At 40.3% G+C, this 23,354-nt stretch overlaps 1 protein-coding gene across 1 annotated transcript in view; it reads right to left on the bottom strand.

The window, feature by feature from the left end:
* Positions 1-495: 495 nt before the first annotated feature.
* LOC136883525 (titin) overlaps positions 496-23,354 on the bottom strand; it is a 122,811-nt gene continuing 99,952 nt past the window's right edge. Inside the window, exons 9-12 of the mRNA XM_067155890.2 lie at positions 16,775-16,933; positions 14,980-15,231; positions 12,620-12,695; positions 496-955 (exon numbers count right to left, since the gene is read on the bottom strand). Of these exons, the coding sequence (XP_067011991.2) occupies positions 894-955; positions 12,620-12,695; positions 14,980-15,231; positions 16,775-16,933 (549 nt within the window). The 3' untranslated portion in view covers positions 496-893. The remainder of the gene's footprint in view (positions 956-12,619; positions 12,696-14,979; positions 15,232-16,774; positions 16,934-23,354) is intronic.

The following is a 23,354-nucleotide window of genomic DNA, read 5'->3' as shown; positions in this document are numbered from 1 at the left end:
GCACATGTGGACTTGTTCCTGTTTTACAGCCAGATGTAGACTAATCTCTCTATTGAGTGTTCTTGTGAGGGTTCCTAGTGTAATGTGTTCTGTGTGTATGCCAAACACGAACACCCAGCCCTCAGGACCTTCTGAACTGACCATTCAGCCAAGGAGTAGGACTGAACACAGCACAAACAGATAAGGAGAAAAAGAACCCAGCAGGTCAATGTGGAAAGGATCAAAAAAGTGACATATCAAGTCATACATGGAAAGATAAGAACACATAATAGGATAAAGACAATGACAGGAAAAGCAGACGAAGACTAGGACAATTATCAACACTAAAGGACAAGAATAATCTTCATACGTGGCCGTGTTCCCCACCAATCGCAGGTTTTAGTACTCCATGAGCGGCCATCTTCACAGATATTCAGTCTTGATAAGGGAAGTGTGGTATTAGAAGGAAGCTGGATAAATACAGACAAGAGAAAGAAACATAAAGATAAAGGTGAATACAGTTAGTAAAAGACTTGTTTGGGATTGAGAAGAAATGGATGTACAGCTGGGATTGAGCCAAGATATAGAGATGGTCCTTATCTCCTTTCTATTGCTCCCTTTTCCAAGGCTGACCTCTTACATGTTCCATTCATGTTGTATTGTTATAGATCTGACTTACAGATATCTGAAAATATCCCACCAGTAAAAAACAAACAGCCTTTTTTTTGGTAAGATACAAAAAGCTTGAAATTGTCATAATAAATTTAATATTTAAATATATATTTAAAAGAAAACAAGTATAAAAATGTTTCACAAACACAACACACTGACACACATATTCACAATAGTGGAACAAGTGCCCTTTATGTCATCATCACATAATCAAGGTACTCCATGGTGAAGACGCACACACATCAAGATCCGCTGTCGTCTTCATTTAGCTGTCCTATGCTGAGGATTGTCTGCGACGGTTCATCTGCAACATTATATTCCTTATTGAATTGTACATCAATTTCACTACAAATGATACTTCAAAAAAAATCTGCATGCTTGACATACATTTATTATTCCAATATAATTGCTCCGTTATTAGAAATTAGAAATTTTCCAGCTAACTCATTCTTGGTTGCCACCGTTTCACCCCAGTGTGCCAATTTGGGCTCATCAGTTGGTAAATAGCACACCTAGCAGGACGCATGGCTCATAATTGTGGTGATGGTCGCTGAATTAGCTGGAAAATGTATCATTTCCAATAACGGACCAATTATATTGAAATTATGAATTTGCTCATTCATGATAATTTTTTCAAGTCCCTGTGAGAAATGAAATCTATATCATACATTTATTACCATTTAGGAAATCGTGTCCAGATTTTTTAAAAATCAAATGCAGTAATTACCTGTAAAATTCTCACATTTGTGTACAGTCGCACACATTATTGTGTTTAGATATTTCTCGGGTCAAGGATCACAGTAACGGCTGTCCCTAATTTTTAATGAACTACTTGATTTACATGCATGAACTGTAAACCTTGTAAATTTGTTTATGATTCACCCAATAAAGCCCTTGAATGTTCTAAACGATGCTTTTATTCTGATGGCGATATACTTATATCGGAACAAATAACATGAGCAATGTAAGCTTAATAAATAACTTTGTTTATCTGTTATGAATAAACTGAACAACTATTATAATAAGGTAGGTCTCTCTTCTGATGCCCTAATGAGGATGAAATTAATAAAATACGGTAAGGTGGTGGAAGGGAACAAATGTGGTGTATGAATAGGAACTATCCTGGCATTTGCCTGCAAGTAGAAATAGGAAACCACAGAAAATCATTTTTACGACAGTCAAGAGTGGGGTTTGAACCCTCGTCTCCCAAATGCAGAACTCAGCACCTTAGCTGTAATGTATCAATACACACGGGTTGGTATGAAAGTTACATTATTAAAAACAATCAAAGAAGAATATGTTGACATTTAGGCTACGGTGAGAATTGATGTAGAATGAGTTCTTGGTTCAAGGTACTTACAGGGGTTAGACAAGGCTGTAATCTCTCGCCTTTGTTGTTCTTAGTTTACATGGATCATCTGCTGAAAGGTTTATAGTGGTAGGTAGGTGAAAATGCAGTACACAGTTTGGCCTGCCGATGACTTTGTCTTAATTGCAGATTGCAATCTAATATCTTGGGCTTTGAAAATCGGTGAAATGAGTAGGGTATAAAAATGAGCCTTTCCAAGACTAAAGTGATGTCAGTATAGCAGATTGGAACACGTGGAAGCTAACGCAGTTCTGTAAGTCAGCTCTTCACACGGGTCTGCTATACAGGAGTGAAAGCTGGGTGGACTCAGGATAGCTTATTAATAAGTCAGAAGTAACAGGCATGAAAGCAGTGAGAATAATCGCTGGTTGAAACAAATGGGGAAACTGGCACGAAGGTACTCAGAATGAGTAAACAAAGACTAAATCAGGAATGGACTAGTTTGATGAAGTGGGACGCATAAACCAGCTTCAGTGACAGGGTAATGTAAGATGATTGGGGAGGACAGGTTACTTAGGAGATAGGAGAATAATGCAGTTGACCATAGAGGGTAAGAGAAGTAGATATTTTTCTTTTCTTTTGCTAGTTGCTTTAGGTCACACCAACACAGATAGGTCTTATGGCGAAGATGGGACAGGGAAGGCCTAGGAGTTGGAAGAAAGCGGCCGTGGCCTTAATTAAGGTACAGCCCCAGCATTTGCCTGGTGTGAACATGGGAAACCACAGAAAACCACCTTCAGGGCTGCCGACAGTGGGGTTCGAACCCACTATCTCCCGGATGCGAGCTCAAAGCTGCCGCGCTCCTAACCACACGGCCAACTCGCCCAGTAAGAGGAGTAGAGGGAGATCAAGATGACAGACTCAGTTTCTGATGGTTTCAAGATAAGAGGTATGGAATTAAACAAGGCCTGAAGCTAGTTACAATTAGAGGATTGTGGAGGCATTTAGTTAATTCACAGAGGCTTGCAGACTGAACGCTTGCAAGTCCATAGTGAAGATGTATGTATGTATGTAAAGAACTGGAATCACAGAAAAGGCTTTTTGCAGATAATGTTTTACTGTATAGAGTAAAGAACAAGATTGTGAGGACGATGAAGTTGTATGATGATGAATGGGGTGAAGAGTCAGGTTGTAAGTTTCATGAAGAGGGAAAGTCTCTAAGATTTAATTAATTTTTTTTAATACAAAAATAAATTTGGTTTACATCGCACCAACACAGACAGGTGACAATGGGAGAGGAAAGGGCTACGAGTGGGAAGGAAATAAGCGTGGCCTTAATTAAGGTACAGCCTGGTGTGAAAAAAGGAAAGCATGGAAAATTATCTTCAGGGCTGCCAACTCACTATCTCCCGAGTGCAAGCTGCTACAGTTGGGCCCACGAGAGTTGAAGTCTGACATTTGTGCGGCGAAAGCAGCAACTACGCTGCGTTGTCATAGTTACCTCAGTCTGTGGCATATCACCCCTTCATACAGACTCAATATTTAATCAACTATATTGGCCTAATGCAATTCAATAAACTTTGACCCGTTCCTAAGCTCGTGGTAATAATTCCGGCATTTAAGACAGAACACGTCATTGCCCATAAATAAGAGATTTCATAATCACTAAACTGACAATAACCCCAACAAATGTACATGTTAAATAGAGAATAGAACTGTACAACTAGGGACTGATTAACTTACAAAAGAATAAACTAAGAAGGAAAAATAATATTCAGGAAACAAACACTTCAATTATAACATAAACCAGCAACAACTAACATAGCACTATTCCGAATATTATCACAAAAGCAACTGAGAACAAGCCAACCCATGTGGCGATAGCTTCCTTAAATATGGTATCTTTGTTATCGTTGCCATAGCAACAGACCATTTTCGAGCAGCGTTAGTCAACTTTTTCTCGCCGGTGGCGCTAAACGTCAGACTCCAACTTTAGTGGGCCCAACTATAGCTACGTTACCCAAACTGCTTAGCCACCTACTTGGTACTTTTAGTTACTGTGTTGATGGGGTGAAGGTACTTGCTGGGGATCAGTTAAGTACCTAGCCACTGATCTGCATTTAGGGCAGTCGCTCAGGTGGCAGATTCCCTATCTGTTGTTTACACAGTCTTTCCTTAAATAATCTATCAGCTACAATGACTTCGCTGGCTGTGGCGAGGGGTAGATTTCATCATGAGTACACACAGGTGTGCCAGAGTCTGTTTTAGATGCTTTTCTGCTGTTTTCTGACCACTAAGTGATTGACCTAATTCTTCAAGAGACAAAGGGGTATTGCCTTATAATAATCTCATATTTGGGTTGTTCAGTATTGACTGTACAGTAAAAGAAAATTATTAAAATTGGTCCACTTTAGTCAATAAACAAATGTGTCTTAAAAGAAACTTTAAGAAAAAATCACGCAGTAGGTTCATGTTTCGGCCCCACTGGACCTTTTTCAGGCTTAAAAATAAAATATAAAGTTAATAAAACACTCTAAAACTCTTTTCTTTTAAGATAAATAGGTATGCAGCAGCTTGTATACTTGGTACCCCCTTGTTGACAATCCTATATGGGATACGTATATGGCCCCTTTTTGCTTTTTAAAATTAAGTCTTTCCTGGAAAATTTTCAGACTGCCAACATCCCCAACGAAAATATTCCAGTGCACAAGTTGCTTACACTCTGGAAAGGCAGACTTGGAATAAAAAATGATATTCCCCTAAAGGCTTCAAAGTTCAGAATCAAAACTTTTCAACTCTGCTAATCCTCTTCAGGGTATCTGTGGTCATTTATTGTTTACAGTGGGGCTGACACTGATATCACACTTTCAGTTGAGGTACCTCAAAAATTATAGTCACACTCTGCGAGCCACTAATGCAAAAAGAGTACACACTACAGATGGACAATTATTATGATTTCCTATCACTTTCTGTTCCTCTTAAAGAAAGGGGCATAAATGTTCCAGGCACCATCACACTAAACAGAAAGAATGCTCCAGGTTTGGTAAGACATTAAAAACGAATGAAAGGTGAAGCCATTAGTGCGGAAAGCAACATAGTAATGGTGTTGGATTGGAAAGATAAGAAGAATGTCTCTTCCGTTTCAACATTTCATAGCAATGAAATGGTCTGCAAAACAACTGGAGTAAGGAAACAGAGAAACCTGAATGTATTTTTTAATATTATTCCTGTAAAGAAGGAGTAGATGAGAAGGACCAAATGACATATCTGTACCCTGTGAAGACAAACGTCACAAAAGTGATATTTAAAACTGTTTAAGCGCATCGTGAATGTGTCAATACACAATGAATACATTTGGTTTTCAAACAAACAATCCACTGATAATCTGGCATACAGATTGGATTTGATAAAGTCATTCATACCAATTCATAGGCCACAAACAACTGCCCGTAATTCTGGACGCCTCACCAGCAAGGCTAGTGGAAAGGCATTATTGAGAAAATTCTTCCAACTGGATCAAAATGTAAGGCACGATTGAAGAAACAGAAGGACACATTATACTGGTGTGCAAACTGTGAAGTTGGGCTGTGTGTCTATTTTTGTTTCAAGGAATTTCATAAAAAGTTATTCTGTAAATGCTGAAGGACACCTTGTTAAAATCCAAGTGTATACAGAGACTGAGTATTATCATGTAAATATCTTGGTTGTTTCATAAATATACCTGAAATAAATACCAAAATTGGAACTTATCCAAATGATATACATTTCCAAATATTTCGGGTGATTATGGACAACGCTGAACAGTAATCATCACATATATTGCTGAAAAACATTGGACATGACCTCGATAAGTAGTCCTCAAATTTTCATTACATTATGTCTCGTAGATTTAACATTATGAAAGCTTATCTAAACCTCTGTTGAGCTTCAATTTAAATACCACCAAAGAAGTGAGCAGCTTGGAATTAAAATTATGGCTTTAGGAGTTGCCGGAGTCTTGTGTGTCACTTTCTAGTGTACAAAATGCAACTGAACTGTTTAAAAAAGTGAAACCGTACAAACTCATTGGTGTCCAAAATTTGAGTGAGCCTGATAGTGGTGCAAGGGTTCAGTTTTGTAACTGGTTTCTATAGTTTGTTTACGATTAGTGTGGATTCACATGAGTGCCTGTGTGAATAGTCGGAACATATACTACTGGAGTGGAAAAATTTCGTGCCCAGCACTTCAGAATATAAAACTCTGAGTTTGGAGAGCAATAAGTTGTTTATTTTTTTTTGCTAGGGGCTTTACGTCGCACCGACACAGATAGGTCTTATGGCGACGATGGGATAGGAAAGGCCTAGGAGTTGGAAGGAAGCGGCCGTGGCCTTAATTAAGGTACAGCCCCAGCATTTGCCTGGTGTGAAAATGGGAAACCACGGAAAACCATCTTCAGGGCTGCCGATAGTGGGATTCGAACCTACTATCTCCCGGATGCAAGCTCACAGCCGCACGCCTCTACGCGCACGGCCAACTCGCCCGGTATAAGTTGTTTAGACGTCATGCCAGAGGCTGGTTGGATCCTCAACAGCTGACATTCGTAGATGGCCTATGCATCATTAAAGATGAAAACTACGGGAATGAGGTAGTGTCCTGTTGCGTTCTTCACTGAGCCAAAAGTTGCTATTACAATCAGTGTGCCAACTGCACTGAAATGTACTCACCATCTGGCCCAGTGAGGGACATGCTTAAACCATACACAACTGGAACTGGCTGCGCAAGGAATGGAGTATCTCAGATACTTTCATATTCAAAGTCAGACAGGTTGTTGTAGAAGGTACCAGAAGTCAGAGCACCGTAAACACTAATTGTAACCAGACATTGGTCAGGACTTCTTGTAGACTATATACGGTCTATGAATGCTGACTAATATGTAGACCTCATTCTTTAGAGACAACACAACATCCACTTCTTGCAAGACACACACTGCTAATTGGTCCATGGTAGTACTTACGGACATTTACAAGGCCTGCTAGTTCCCCCATTTTAAATCTCTGGTTATTACAAGTGAGGGGATGTTGAAAGGAAAATTGTACGCCAACAAACTTTGCACAGGAGAAGACCTACAGGAGTACATTTGGCAAGTTATATTGAACATCTCGCAGCCTATTTAGGAAGTTTCAAATATGAGACACATCACTCTGTCTTTTGTTTCACCAGAAATAGCTTTCTGCGACTGTTATTTGACACTGTGTTCCACACCCCCACATTTTACCCAACAGTGAGCGATTGCCAATGCGGCCACATGGCATGGACTTGGTGATCCTGCTGCACAGTTATAAAATAAACACCCTGTATTAGGAAAAGTACTTTCCCACATTTCTTCTTCAGAGTGCCTGCTAGTAACCTAAATCTATTTTCCCTGTGTTTTATCCTGGGATATTCCAGTTTACCCTGCATTAAATTTAGTGGAAAATGTTACTTAAGTGTGATGCTTGAGTATGTTAATCATACTCTGGAATCATTTTGAAACATATTTTGCATGAACACTTACAATGGTATGTATGAATCTTCAAAAGAACTTGAAATAAGTCAAACAAGCTACACCTTATCATAAAGTGCCAATCTGTGAACTGGGTTACCAGTCATCAGACAATCACATTTCAAATTAACGCCTGTGTTGTTCATCAGGGGCCTTATTCTTGAAATAGGCATGAGTAAGCATACCAGTTTCTAAACAGTAGCATATGGGTTAGTGTTCTGAAACTAGGAATAACATCCCAAAGAAGCCCCATTGGCACATTCCTTTCTTTGTAGAATTTTTCTGTGATAATTTTGCTTGTCTGTAATCATTTTCCATTAATAGTGAGGTAAAATCCATAATAATTATGGGCAATCCATAATAATTAGCACCTCTATGTTATGTAAATTACATGGGGTAGGTTTTAAACTCTGGACATTTTAAAAGGAACATTAAGAAGTTAAGAGCATTTTATTGATATAGATTAAATAAATTAGGTTTTTAACACTGACTTTCAATGGTGTATTATTCTACATATCAAGTCTCACTCATTCTTCTCTTTGGGTCGAGTCTTAGACAGAAAGCTTAATTTTTGACGTAACAAGTGATTTCCCAGTGTTTTCCCTGTACATTTTCTGCATTTTTATTTCCCTCTGCTTTCCCTGTTTATCCAGGAAACGGGTACCCCATTCTTCAACATTAGCACAGAGTGCTGACAAGCACTAAATGGTTCCTCAATGCGCTTCAAATAAAACCTTTGTTCTAGGGTGGGACACAAGTCACAGTTGGATCCATATCATAGTTAAATACATGAACAAGTCATAAGCTCAAAGGTATGTCTATCCCTTTCACTGAATTTCTCTGTTTTCAGACAGAGGACAGTCGATTCAAATGCTGTTTCCAGTGCTAGACCTCTCAACTGGTCTCCCAGAACTTACAAAATGAAACAAGTGGTTGTGGTCCTTTGTAAAGGAAAAGATTAATGAACTTCATTTAAATTCCATTAAGGATCTTAAAGGAGAAGTTACTGTCTCCTTATTCTGGAGAGGCGAGCAAACGCACTGTGTGTCGAATGTGACGGTCAATGGACCACTGAGGGCTGAAATGACATTATCGTACAGGTATTTTTGTCCTCTTTCACTCTTTAATGAATCTTACTCCGTTCACTGAGTTTTTGCATTGATTATCATATTTTCCTTTTCACAACAATATCAAATTAATATCAGATCATGACTTTTGACCTGCCTTCTACACAGGTGGTGTGAAGTTGCTGTTGCCTTAGAACATGTTTCCAACCCACAGAATATATTCAAAAGTTTTAAAGCATGCAGTGATATAGAAACTTCAGAAGGTTCATGCATTCAGTGGAGGAGTAGCAGAAAAATTATTAACTATATCTTTCTTGACAAACCTGGCATTGTCTATGATCATCTGGTTTGTAAGGTGTACAGTATTTATGAGACATTCTTTCAGGACCATTGAAAAAAAGTCACATACAATCAACCCTCTACATATCACCACCTGATATACCACCTCCCTCGGTTATCACTCATGATGAACAACGGACAGATATTCCTGATGAAAGTAGTATAGTAACTACCAGAATATATACAGAAGTGTCGTACAGTGTTAAAAGTGTACCCGATATACTGCCAACAGTTGATATAAAATTATCAGCAGGAACCCAGAAACTTTATCTTGAAAAGGAAACAAGGCTCTTAAGAATGTAAACATGTTGGATGCTACCAACCCTCATTAGTACTGTAGCTCATTATCTCGAGTAGCGTAGTGCAAGGGATGTACTGTATCTGCTCTGGAAGAATGATCATGATATGCGGTGGGATTTTCCTTAAGCCTTATCACTGTGGACTGTTTCTGAGAATAGTTTTGTAGCCCTGGACAAAGCAATTTGAGGGTAAAGAGCTTGCTTGACCTGTTACAATCTTCAATCTTATCTGTCCTGTGTGCGCAAGTTTCTACGATGAATAGCATAAGAGAGAAGCAAGAAGTGTGCTTATAAAGAACAGTATCCTCAGTACACCATTTTTCATTGCTGTGGAAGAACCTCGTAGCTAACAAATTTAATCTGGCTGAGAAATGGTCTCATGACTGGAAATTGTTTGCCCCTCCAGAGAGTTCAGGAATGCCCTGAATAACTGAGAAGGTGCCAGGGTTCATTCAACCTAGAAAGATCTGGTCGATATTAAATAGAATTCGGACCAAACATGGTGTATGTGGGGATCTCCTGTACAAGTGGAGGAAAAGGCCTTCACCACATTGCAGGTGTGGCGCTGTAAGACAGACTGTTAGGCACTTAGTTCAAGAATGCCCACAAACATCTTACAGTGATGAATTAAGAGACTTCTTCCTAGGGACACCACAGGCACTTCAATACATTTGTAATATTGATATAGAATTATAAATAATTTTCATGTATGCCATACGATAAATAAATAAAATTGTTGTGCAGGAAAATGATAAGCAGATGAAGTGTTGTATGAAACTATAAGTGGACAGACGAAACATCTCTGTCAACCAAAAGGCTGAAAAGTGCTAAGTGTGAGAAGCTAGAAGAAGGTTTGGTTATATGAATATTGTAAGTCAACACAAAGAACTAAACTACAAGTGATGTGTACAGCATGGATTAAACTGCTTTATTTTATTGTACACAACATGATAAATGGTATGAAATGCTACTGTAAGGGGTTGGAAGGAATCCAAGGACAGAATAACCACTGTATTTTGTACCAATGACAACAGAAGTGATAAAAGAATCGTGATCGCTAAGTCTGCTAAAACTTGGCGCTTCAAAACTGTTAACATGTAAGTTTATATTGAGTATAGGAACAATAGAAAGGCATGGATGATCGCTCTCTAATTCAACAAATGGATAAAAGACTTCAACAATGATGTAGGAAAATTGCAATGTGTTTCTAATTCTTGACAATGTGCCATGTCACAAAATTCCAGCTAATAAAACCAAAACCAGGATGAAATTCCTTCCTCCTGAGTGCACTGAATATCTTGAGCCTTTGGACACTGGAATAATCAAAAGTTTTAAAGAACATTATAGGCAGTACCAAGCAAAAAAAAAAATCATTTAATACAGGGTGATTCTGTTCTCAGTTTGTTGGTTTTTTCTTTTTTCTTTTTTTTTTTTTTGCTAGGGGCTTTACGTCGCACCGACACAGATAGGTCTTATGGCGACGATGGGATAGGAAAGGCCTAGGAGTTGGAAGGAAGCGGCCGTGGCCTTAATTAAGGTACAGCCCCAGCATTTGCCTGGTGTGAAAATGGGAAACCACGGAAAACCATTTTCAGGGCTGCCGATAGTGGGATTCGAACCTACTATCTCCCGGATGCAAGCTCACATTTCAAGTAATAAATCTCATTGTAGACCGTATTGGACATCAGATATGAACATTAAAACAAGAATAATAGTGAACACCAACTTTCCAATACTTATCTTTCCTATATTTAGGAAATAAACATTACATCGCCTGTTGTAATATTTATTTCCTAAATATAGGAAATATAAGTATTGGAAAGGTGGTGTTAACTATTATTCATGCAAGCTCACAGCCGCGCGCCTCTACGCGCACGGCTAACTCGCCCAGTCAGTTTGTTGTTAAAGGTTGCTGTTCTACATCAAAGTTGCATGGGGAGAAGTTTCAGCTACTACACTAAGGAACTGCTGGTACCACAGTGGAATCACTACTGGAGCTGATTCATCTGAGGAGGACCACTCAGGCCAAACATACTCTTGAACATCTTCCCAATGGAGAACTCTCACAGCACCGTGCCAAGAAGAGCCGATGCTTGTTGACTTAGTGAAACCACCAGTTAAATACCCGAGCTGGCGCATCACAAGATCGCTACTAGAGATGCTGAGGAGCATGTGGACCATTTGCGTCGTTATTTTGAACAGAATTCTTCTTGGAGGAAACGTGCGATCACTTCATTACCATTCTTTCAGCTCACAGTGTGATGCTTGAGTTCAATCCAAAATCAATTCATTTTTCAAAAAGATTTAATGTGCGACACAGTGCTGTGTTTATATCACATAATATGTCCAGCTCCATGGTCCAGAGGGTCCCAGGTTCAACTCCCGGCAGAGTCAGGGATTTTAACCCTCATTGGTTCCAATGGCTCGGGGGCTGGGTTTATGTGTGCAGAGAACTCATCATAGGTAGAGCCCCATCCTCAGAGACAGGCAGGTTCCCTATACGGCGTCAGCTCGAAAGGCCTGCACCAAGACTCTGCGGAGACCACACCCATTATATTATATCTCATAATATGAACTTTATACTCCATTGAAATAATTTTTCAGACCTGAATAAATTTACTTTACTGTGCTTGTAACATCTGTTTGGTATTGTAGAAATATCCACATAAATTAAATGTTGAATTAGTAAAATCCCTGTACAGTAGATCACTATGTAGCACGAGTCATTCAAATTAATGTTTTACAATGCAATTTTGATTTAACGCCACTCTCTTTATTGTGCGTTATAATGAGGGTGGTCAGTGCGGTCAAGGACAATCTCTCCTCATCCAGTCATCAACTCGCCGAGGGACCATCACGATTTGATTTGGTCCCCTCATCCCACGGTCCCTAGCTGAGCCTGTCATCTATCCTACCTGACCCCGACAGTGTTTGATTTGCGAAGCCTAGAATTTCTTTAATTTTCACACTGTTTGGGACCCTTCCCTTTCTTTTGCCGATACTCTCATTACTCTGATTTGTGTTAAAACCTCTGACACTGAATACTGTATCTTCTCCTCCTCTCATCTCTTAGTGTTGATGCCCAGCTGGGGGCTGAGAAGGAACTGGGGTTGATGAAGGGAGGCACCATCTATTGGAAGAGCTGGAGATTGTCCTCCCCCTTTACCCGCATTCACTGATCATTTAGTTTCAACTCTCAGTTTAATAGTTTTAGTACTGTGAAGGGAGGTCTAATTTCACATTTAAAAATTAACTATATACATGTTGTCTCCAGAAAGGCGTAAATTCTCTGCTCTAAAGTACTCTACCGATACTGCATTTAAACCTTCTTGCGAGAAACTTTTTATTCCTGTCCTTTTTAATGAAAGTTATTTTTTTCAAATTTATCAACACTGTAAGAATACTAATGAACAGAACTGATGACTTCACTTACCATTGCCATTACTCACAGAAGGTAAGTAGATCTCTTGATCAAACACCTCTCCACACAGACTAGCAGAGCTACACACCTGAAAGAAACATTAAAACACATGACAGAATTTAAAAAGTGATATAAATAATGTGATAATAACTACTGAGAAATCACTATGGTTAAAATAATAGAAAGGACAGTGAAAGAAAAGGTAGGACAGTTAGAAGACGACAATATCACATATCAACTGGAGAAACATTGGGAGTGACAAAGATTTAGTGATGCCATTTCTTGATATAATAAAGGCACATGGTAGTGTGCCCGTGGAAAAGTATGGGAAACTACGGTAAGAGAGGGAGTTTGCAAAACAAACAATGGAAATTCTACAAGTAATATATGGTAAATGTTTTAGCTGTCCCCAGACCCAAGTTAGGAATATTACCGGGTAGACAGGTCACATTTTTCTTTTTTCATACTTACAGCACATGAAGATGACTCCTCCAAAGCTATTAGCCCAAATATCAAGGCATTCCTATGTGCCTTTAATCACGTAAACATCAACAAAGGGACAAGTGAGAGCGTAGTTCAGCGGGTAGGCCCGAGTCTAGTAATCAAGGAATTTGGGGTTCAAGGCCCCCTTTTTATTCCTTCTTAGGTTTCATTATGTTTCCTATGTTTTTAAATTTTTGTACCATATTTTGAGCCATTACAAATATTCATACATACAATGAAACATAAGAAGGAAGAAAAGGAATAGAAAACCATGCGCACAGAGAAACTTAAACCCTCGATTATTGGACTCGCGGGGGGGGATCTTCCCAATGAGGCACGCTCTCTCATCAGTTCGTTAACATTTCATTGACATAAGGCATGAAACTGTGGTGTGAAGATGAATGTAAGGAACCTCTTATATACCGAGTGGCCAAAAGTCACGACAAGGGGTGTCCCATTAGAAAATGTGCCGTGTATGACCCTTAGCATTGCAGCTAACTGAGCCATCTGTCACAGACACCAGTGTCGTGAAGATGGCAACGTCGTGAGTTAACCGACTTTGAACATGGGATGATCATCAGCGCATGGGTCATAGTATTGCCGAGATCACACGCGAAATTGGGTTTCTGAAGTCAACAGTGTCGAGGGTGGAACTTCAATATTGCAGAGAGAATGTTGTCAACCGCCGCACGCGAAGACCACAGGTGTTTAACAAACGGACATGACGCCGCATCCGCAGAACCATACCAGGCGCTCGATGGGCTACTGTGAGTCAGATTACCGCCCAGTTGAATGTTGAGAGTCAGGAACCCATTTCTACCAGGACTGTAAGGAAGCAACTGCACCGCACAGGCTTCACCAGCCACCAACCAACTTGTGTCCCTTTGCTGACACCTCGACACAGAGCTCAACGACGTGCATAGGCCCACGAACAGCAGCAGTGGACCATGGAACAGTGGCGGCGTGTGGTATGGCTCGATGAATCTCGTTTTCAGTTGTATCGAGCTGATGGGCGCGTGAGCGTGTGGCGTATGCCCCATGAAGCTATGGATCCTGCGTGTCAACACGGTTATGTCCAGGTGGGAGGTGGCTCAGTTCTGGTCTTGGCGGCGTTCTCATGGTTGCAATTAGGTCCCATTGTCTGGCTGCAGGGAGCGCTGACAGGTGCACGTTATGTGGACATTCCTTCAAACCATCTGCATCCCTTTCTGGCCTGATGGAGACGCCATGTTTCAACTGAGCAATGCGCCATGTCACCACTCGGTGGCGCAGGTGGTTGGAGAAGCACTCCAGTGAAGTTACACCCATGGATTGGCCCTCTAAATCCCCCGATCTTAATCCAATCAAGTATTTATGGAATGCTGGTATATGCTCCATGAACCCCTCACCAATTACACAAGACCAACTGTGGGTAGCAGTGCAAGATGCAAGAACAATTCCAACACCTTGTAGAGTCAAAGCCTCGCCGTATTGCTGCCGTTTTGAGGACTCGCAGAGAAGCAACTCATTATTAACATCACATTCCCATGAATTTTGGCCACTCAGTGTATGACGATGTGGACATTGTTCTGGTCCCCTCCCCGACACAATCCTGCCATTGTGCTCATTCTATTGTGTCGTATCATCTCCCTATATAGGACCCGGCTTGGAAGAGGAGGTACCAAGGAATGAAACAGAGACCTGGGTACAGTGACAAGAAGAGAAGAGAATCAAATTCAGCCAGTGACAGGAAAGACAGAGTGGGAAATGAAGATGTCAGAAAGGAAATGGGACTAGAACTGGGAAGAATAGACTAAGAGAATGAAGGGTCTAAGTTTGAGGTAGATCCAAAGACTTGATCAAGAATAAGGAAGCTAAAACAGAGACAGGAACTGTATTGTGCATGTTACCTCAGAATCACTGCTTTGGCCAGTCAGGGAGGAGCTCAGGTACACTTCAATGTGCCTCTCCATTCTCCGTGATTGTACTTGTCCAGCACTGTACACGTCGTCGTGTGCGACTTCGCCCGCACTGTAAGGCTCCTCGTGGCGGCGAGGGGCACGGCCGGGTAACACTTGTCCATCGCTGTACGTGCTCGAGCGATGGCTGTGGCGGCAATGACTCGTGTGCTTGTGGCGGTGCACTTCTCCAATGCTGTCATCCTGTAAGTAAACAACACTAATGAGGTATAACTTGAGCCTAACGCTGTGAGTACCACATACTCGACTGTCTTTGGAGACATCTACCAGGCACTTGATAATACCCAGAGTTCCAGCTTTCCGGGTACCGTTGGCAAGCCTCTTCCATTCTGTCTTATTGAGATACGTTCTGTTATTAACGACGTCCTCCAGTGTCCTTCCCCGATCTGCAATGCTCATCCAGTGGGTTCTTGGTCTTCCCACCATCGGTTTTCCTGCCACATGTCTGTTGTTGGCTCTATCCTCATTACATGCACAAACCACCTCAGTCCGGACATGCTGACCCGATCTAACAATGATGTAACAATCCCAGCTTCCTTCCTAACCACTTCATTCCTCAACTTGTCCAGTTTGGTTTTTGAATTGTGGACCTAAGGAACTTCATCTCAGATGCCTGCAACCTTGTTGAGTCTTTCTTAGTGAGGGTGCATGTTTCAATACCATAGGTTAAGATTGGTATGAAGTACTGATTGAACATCATCAGCTTTGATTTTGTTGGTACTTTGGGATCCCAGAGGAGTGTTCGTACTTGCTCTATTTTCCGCCTCCTTTGTGGCCAGTGTATCTCGAGATATTACACTGCGGAGGTATGTAAAGTTTTTCACACTTTCTAGTGGATGCCAGATATTGAGTAAATTTTTGAAACTTAGGAATTAATTGAAATGATAGCATCTTCCAAAACAGTTTCTGACAGAGAACAAGTGGTCTCGCGGTAGTCCGGCTCTCATCTGAGTTACAGGCAGTCACATTTTAACACTTTTATCTAAAGCAACAATAATCACATGATCTCATCTGCTGTGTGTAGACATTCTTATGTGGTGTGCCATTTAGGCTGCCTGCATGATGTTCTATTTTACAGGACTAGGTGGCTGAGTTTTAGTTCATTTTGTCTCGTAAACACCAAATCTGTCACCAGAGATCTTTTACAAGCCAACATAGTGTGACGTGGAGTTTCAAATGGACTTCTTTGCCACCCTCCAGGCTTGAAGGTTTGGAGGCCAATACTCTACGGGGATATCGCACAGCTGTGAGCTTGCATCTGGGATATAGTGAGTTCGAACCCCACTGTCGGCAGCCCTGAAGATGGTTTTCCATGGTTTCCCATTTTCACACCAGGCAAATGTCCCTTAACTAAGACCGCAGCCACTTCCTTTCCACTCCACGCCCTTTCCTATCCCATCATCGTCATTAGACCTCCCTGTGTCGGTGTGACATAAAACAAATTGTAAAAAAAACATAATAATAATAATAATTTTAAACTTGATGTGGTGCTACAGTAACTTAGTCCTTGCCCAGAATATGACTCCAATGACGGCCGAGTGTGGCTTTCTCATTGATTGACCATTCTACTGGAAATGGTCTTTGCACTCGCGTGGAGAGCTAGGAATTTGGTTTGAATCCTGAGCCTAGTCACATTTAAAGCTTTTTCTAAAGTATAACATACTGTATTGTCTTGTGGATGTTTCTCTTAGTGGGCATTCCATTACACTGATGTAAAAGTTCTCACCGTTTGAGGCTGCAGCTCTCCCACACTGCGTCCACAGCGACATGGCTGATGGAGCTCTCCCATGCTAACACCAGGACACACACAAGATCTCCTGCAGTTCTTGCAGGGGCACGGATCCACTCTTATCTCTCCTTCAGATAACACTGTCTCTTCCTGATCCTGCAAACAGAAAGCCAGGACAGGTTTACAATTTGTAAGTGAGAAATGGCACAAAAGGAATACACATAGTTCATAGCTCTGGATGTGGTTAGAAGTAACCAGAAAAATGTTACTGCCTATGCTGAAAAATATTTCAGTCAATTAAAGGTAATATTAATAATGAGTTTGCAGTTAGAGTTGAACTCGTATTAACCTTAATTTGTTGATAGGTTATTTGGCAAGTGGTAAAGAGAAAACCCAATGAGTAGTGCAAAACTCGTATAAGGAATGGAAAGGGACAAAAAGTGATGAATTTAGGAATACAAGACAGTGTGGGACAGTCTGCACAACATTCCCAGTTCTACAAACTTGTTTCTGTTCTCACACTTTCCACATCAAGGCTGTAGATCTGTCAAGATGACACCCTCCTGATGAAACCGAGAAGCAGAAACAAGTTCGTTGTGGGCTGAGAAGGTATATTTATTCAGAGAATAAACACTTTCCACGTAAGGACGTTGCCCATGAGGACAAAGTATACTATATACATGTCTATATAAATGGCTTCTCAGTATGGATAATAAAACTTCCAAGGCTTTGAGGACCACATTTTTCATCAACGACTCTGATAGTTTGAATCCTGAGGGGAAACATTTGAAGAATTTACAAGTTGTTCCTCTTGCACCGATCACGAGTCCTATAACCTCGATGTTGTCCAGTCCGTCTTCGTGTCGGTAGAAGGGGATAGTTGGTTCCCTCGTGTACTTCACCATAGGATCAATAATATATGCATTGCTGTTATTTTTGAAGGCTGTCATATCAATCCTATGGGTACTGCCGTTCTCCAACAATCCACGGACCTCTTCGAGCACCGTGTAACCAGCGTCTTGTAATGACTGAGCGATGGAGCTTCTAGTAAGTCGGAGAGTTTTGCCGTAGGGACAGTATCTCGTTGCGGCAATGCCGACAATGGTTATTGTTCTGGGACGTGCCTCGCACGGCTGCGACGTTAGCGGTCATCTTTAAAGCATCGTGCCGGTCACTGCAAGACAGGCCATCACAGAGTGTTATCCAACTGTTCGCTGAAAGGTTTTCTTTAAATAAGATAACACCATTTCCCTTTTGAAGAAGCTGACACAATTTTTGGAATTGTTGATCTCTCAGCAATTGCCTTATTTTCTTGGAATCCAAAAGACCATTTTTGGAATTTAATAAGCTGACGCAAGGTGAATTGTGCAGGTTTTGTAGGGATTTGTTACTTTCCTCAGACAGATGTCTACGTCCCGAAAGGTAAGGGGTTGCCATTTATTTGTAGGGTAACAAGGGCTAATCTGTTGCAGGACAGCTTTCCCACTGTGATCGGAAAAGTCCTAGACCTTTTAACTTCTGGTGTGTATATTATACCGTCAGGCATGCTGGCAGGAAGCTGGAGGATTTCTTTCAGCGTGCATTTTATCATTTTGTCGCTGTCTTTCAGAAATTTCAGAGGAAAACAGTTCAGCGCAACTGTCTGAAATGGATAGATCGACGTTGAGCATATGGAAGAATTTATGATGGTGAACTTTCGGTCTGCCTGAAGAAGAGGAGAAGATGACAATGACTCCAATTTGACACGTAGATCTTCCATTCTGTGTGTGTCAAAGTTAATTCTGTTCCGAAAGTTCACTCCAAGATATCTGATAGACTCGTCTGACAGACATTAGGTCATCAGTAAACTGACCTTTAGATATGTGGTAGACACTGATTTAGACATATTGATGTTCAAGCATATCTTTCTGAATCTTCTCATTGCTGTTTCAGTCAGATCCAGTGCAGAAGCTTTGTCTTTACCAACAATAACACCATCATTGACAAATTCCAGTACTGTGAGAGGCTTCAATCCCTCTATGAGTGGAAATCCTATTCCCAAGCTATTGATTCCTGTGAGAGTTCATTCAGAATATGGTCCGTTACGATATTATAAAGCGTAGGTGACAATGGTGAACCTTGCAAGACACCTCTCCACAGTTTTATGCTCTTAGTTCTCGAGTAGTTGGCTTCAATTTGGGTTGTATTGCCCTCTTGAAGAGAGAGGATTAGCTCGACAAGTTTAGAATTTTCTAGAGCTCTTCTTAGATGGTCATGGCCAATGTTATCAAATGCCTTTTGGATGTCAAGGAAGACTATGGTTGCATCTGTTTTCTCGTTCTTTGCCTTCACCAGAATCGACTGCAGCAGTGAAGTATTAGTAATCGTGCCGGGTGAGGCAGTGAATCTGCTCTGATTATCACTGAATGTCACAAATTCTCTTAACCGGCGATCTAGAACTCTCTCGATAACCGTTCATAAAACTGAACAGATGGAAATCAGCTTCCAATTTGATGCAACTTTCTCATCTCCTGACTTGTAAATAAAGACAGTTCTTGACTTGGCTTTTGAAAGCATGGAGGGACATGAGGCGTTATTAACATCCTCGTTGCTATTATAGCAATAATCAAACACACGGAATCATCTTTAACAACCCTCATCAACACATAATCTGGTCCTGGCGATGTACCTTTCACTGTGAAAATGACCAATTCCTTAGAGGTGTTGAGTTGATAGGTGTCATTTAAAGTGAATGAACTTGGATAATCATTTTGTACGCAATCATTGTTAGTTGAATAGGAATTTTGCATTGTTTTCCATTATTTCCTAGTACTCTGCAGACTGTGTTTCTTCTCTGATTGTAGTATTGAAATTGTGTTAGCTGACAGGCATACTTTTCTTGTGTTTTTGCCCTATCTCTTTTAGATTGTCTTTCGGGAATTGACAATTTTGCATAATTTCTCTGGATGTGTTTTACTTTTCCTTGAGGCATAAAACTTTCTGGCAGGGTGTGTATGTCCAGAGAAGACATCAATTGCTTTTGCAAGATAGTCGGAGATGTCATTTACCAAACTTGAAAACGTGGAATTATTAATATTATCCTGGAATAGTTTTTTCTGGTTTTGCATATCAGTCTTGAAGGTGCCCATACAGGGAGCAAGCAGGTGGTACATTTTTCGAGATGTCATCTGAGGAACATGTGTTACTGAGGGAAATTTTATCGTTCATTTGTCGATCGACAATAATTTGTCTCTGGACATCCGGATGCACTTCACTGATGTGTACGCCCAAACCCCTGGCATCTTGAAAATAACGTCCACAGTGCTTACATTTCATCTAGATAACTAGGTCGTTCTCTAAAGCCGCACATGTGAGGTTAATATTTGAATTCTCATCTATAATTGAGTCTTTATTAGGAACTGGAGCATTTGGTTCACTCTTGGGTAATGACCTAAAAAGGTCAAGAATGAACAGTCATTGTAGGAATGTATTATTCTGCAGATAGGTTAGGAGTTGCAACACAAATAACAACATATATCAAAATTTGAAGAAGGTATATATACAAATAGTCACTAATTATGGAATTTATTATTAAGAAACAAGAGGGAGCAGCTAAAATTTATCCTACCATGGGAGATAATTTCGACTGTTATAGCCTCGAAACATAACCTAAGCATCATAGCGACAATTGGTTATAATTTAAATGAACATGTTGGACCACAAATACAGTAGAAGTCCGCTATAACGAGTATGGCATATAACGAGAATTCCATTATAGCGACGACTTTTTTCTGTCCCTTCAAAATTCCTATATTAAACTGTGTATCGTCCTTCAGTTACAGCGAGAACCCTATCACTGGCGCATCCGTTATTATGAGCGATTAAGCGCACGCGATTTTTTCTGTTACCGATATTTATGCAACCCAGCGATGATATTGCATACGATCGATTACTTTCGACATCGTTTCCTCACTATGTGCACTAGCGATTTCTCTCGTCAACATTCGAAGGCGATGTCGGAGTCGATTAGTAATATCTGTCGACAGCTGTTCCGTAAAGAAAATTCGAAATGAAAGAGAACGTGTTTTCGTAATAAATGCGTAAATAACGTGTCCGATAACGGTTGTTAACTCGTTAACAATTAAGGCTGACTAAACGACCGCTTAATTTTGAGGGTAAATACTGCAACGAAGTAAGAATTGGATACACCTCGAGATATGGCAGAGTGCTTAATTGATTTCATAGGTTAGTTTGTATTTTGTCGCGTCTGGTCAAATTATGGAAAGGCTATTATGAAAATTTATTGCGAGAAAGGTATAATTTTTCTACCGGCGCTTGAAGTGTGTTTTTATCATACGTATAGTATGGTTAAGTTAGGATACGTGACACTGTTTGAATAAGAAAACTGAAACGTGTGCAACAAAATGCGATCGATCATCTTCGGCACGGTATAGTTTTCTCACTTTGTGCATTTGCGAGCTCTCTCGTTGACATTCAAAGGCGATGTTGGAGTTGATTAGTGATAACCATCGACTGCTGTTCTCTAAAGAAAATTCGAAATGAAAAAGGATAACACATTTTCGTAATAAATGCGTAAATGACGTGGCCGATAGCAGTTGTTAACTCGTCAAAATAAAGACTGAATAAAAGATATCTTAATTTTAATGTTATATACGGAAATTACGTAAGAATGTCATACACCTCAAGATATGGCAGAGTATGTCACTGATTTCATATCTTCTTGCGTCTAATTACGGTTATTTACATGCAAATTTTTCGCGAGGAGGTTATTTCTCTACATGCGTTTCAAATATGTTTTCATGATAGGCTACATATACGGTTAGGTTAGGTGACGCTGTTTGAAGAAGAAAGCTGAGGTGTTAGCCACAGAAATCTCTGGAGTGATACCGTATTTCTCCGAATCCAAGACATTTTTTTCTCAGAATCTCATGCGAAAACTCGAGGGTTGTTGCATTCGCGGCCTAACAGTAACTTAATGGATACCACTGGCAACTACCGCGGTAACCACGCTGCTTCTTTTCACACGCGCACAGAACTCATTGGCAATAAGCGACCGCCTCTTTACTACACATCACTACCGGTTGTACAGTGTACAGTGCCTGTGTGTTTCTCAAATCTGCAGAATGGCATCAAAACATGCTACCCTTCGAATTCTTAGAAAAGCCATGGCTACTCAGTGGCAGAGTCATAACTCGTCTATTGCACTTGACGCTTAGTAAAATTAAGGTTTATAGACAGCAGGAATATTATCGTGATGGATAGTAGTATTGTAAAGATACGTGGAAAAGGTATTGCCGGCAAATTTTCAACGGGATCTAGTCGATATTATGATGCCAAGTTTAAGTTAATGTTTATTAAACACTCGGAAATGTAGAATAATTGTGCAGCCGCAAGAAAATACGGCATAGGCCTAACTAAAGCCAATATTTGGCGTTAGCGTGAAGACAAAAAAAAAAAAAATGAAGAAAAAATGTGTACTGTACAAAAAATGCATTCAGTGGTCTGCAACAAGGACGCTTTAAAGAAGTCGATGATGAAATTGTAAGGTACCGGTATATGCACGAAAAACACAAGGGCGGTTGGCCATACCGTGGCACAATAAACTCGTTGGTTGACTTTCAACGTTCGCGATTAGGCCTATACGTTGCTAGCCGTTGAATTTGGCCGCATCCGACAAGCGAGACGTACGTGTAGCGGTAGCCGGTTATATCTGACGCTGCGTAAAAGTAAGAGTTTTATAGACAGCAAGAATAATTTCCTGATGGATCGTTGTATTGTAGAGACGCGTGGAATAGGTATTGCCGGAAAATTTTCAAAGAGTTCTCTTCGGTATTATGATGCCAATTTTAAGTTAATGGTCGTTAAACCCGCGGAAATAAAGTAAAATTGTGCAGCCGCAAAAAAAGAAATACGGCGTGACGAAAGTCAATGTTCGGCGACTAAAAATAATCTAAAATGCGTAGGCCTGTATGATTGTACAAACTTCTTTTTGAGCCTGTTTTAAATTTTTTGAAAGAAAAAGTGGGGTTCATCTTCGATTCGGAGAAATACGGAACTATATTTTTTTCAGAATGAAATTAAACACACACTTTCACGTAGTATCAGATTACGAAAAATAACAAACAAGTAAGCCGTAGAGTGGATATCATCTGCGGAAATGCAAGTTTTGAACAAACTCATTGCCGTTTCATACCGATTTTAAAATGCATGAAGGGTTTTCCGACTTTTATACAAAAATCGGATATAACGACAATCCGTTATTGCGAGCAAATTTTTCGCGGTTATGAATTCTCGCTATAATGGACTTCTACTGTACGTGAAAATTGCCACAGAACGTTCAAGAACTCAACCAAATCACATCTAATGTAAAAGATGCACTTAAAAAAGAACTTCAGAAACACACATTAATAATATCTAATCACACACAATCATAAAACATCCATAAAATCGTAAGCCTCAAACCATATCAAACTTGCCAAATTTCTTTAGACCAAAATGGGGTCAGAAGAGAAGAGATCTAAGATACTGACTTCCAAAAAAAGAAAACAGCCAAAGCTGACATCAAGTTCTGACTATT

The sequence above is a fragment of the Anabrus simplex genome, chromosome 11 (genome assembly GCF_040414725.1).
Source record: "Anabrus simplex isolate iqAnaSimp1 chromosome 11, ASM4041472v1, whole genome shotgun sequence".
Classification (NCBI taxonomy): domain Eukaryota; kingdom Metazoa; phylum Arthropoda; class Insecta; order Orthoptera; family Tettigoniidae; genus Anabrus; species Anabrus simplex.
The sequence above is the reverse complement of the archived record's forward strand: the minus strand, read 5'-3'. Positions and strand labels throughout refer to the sequence as shown.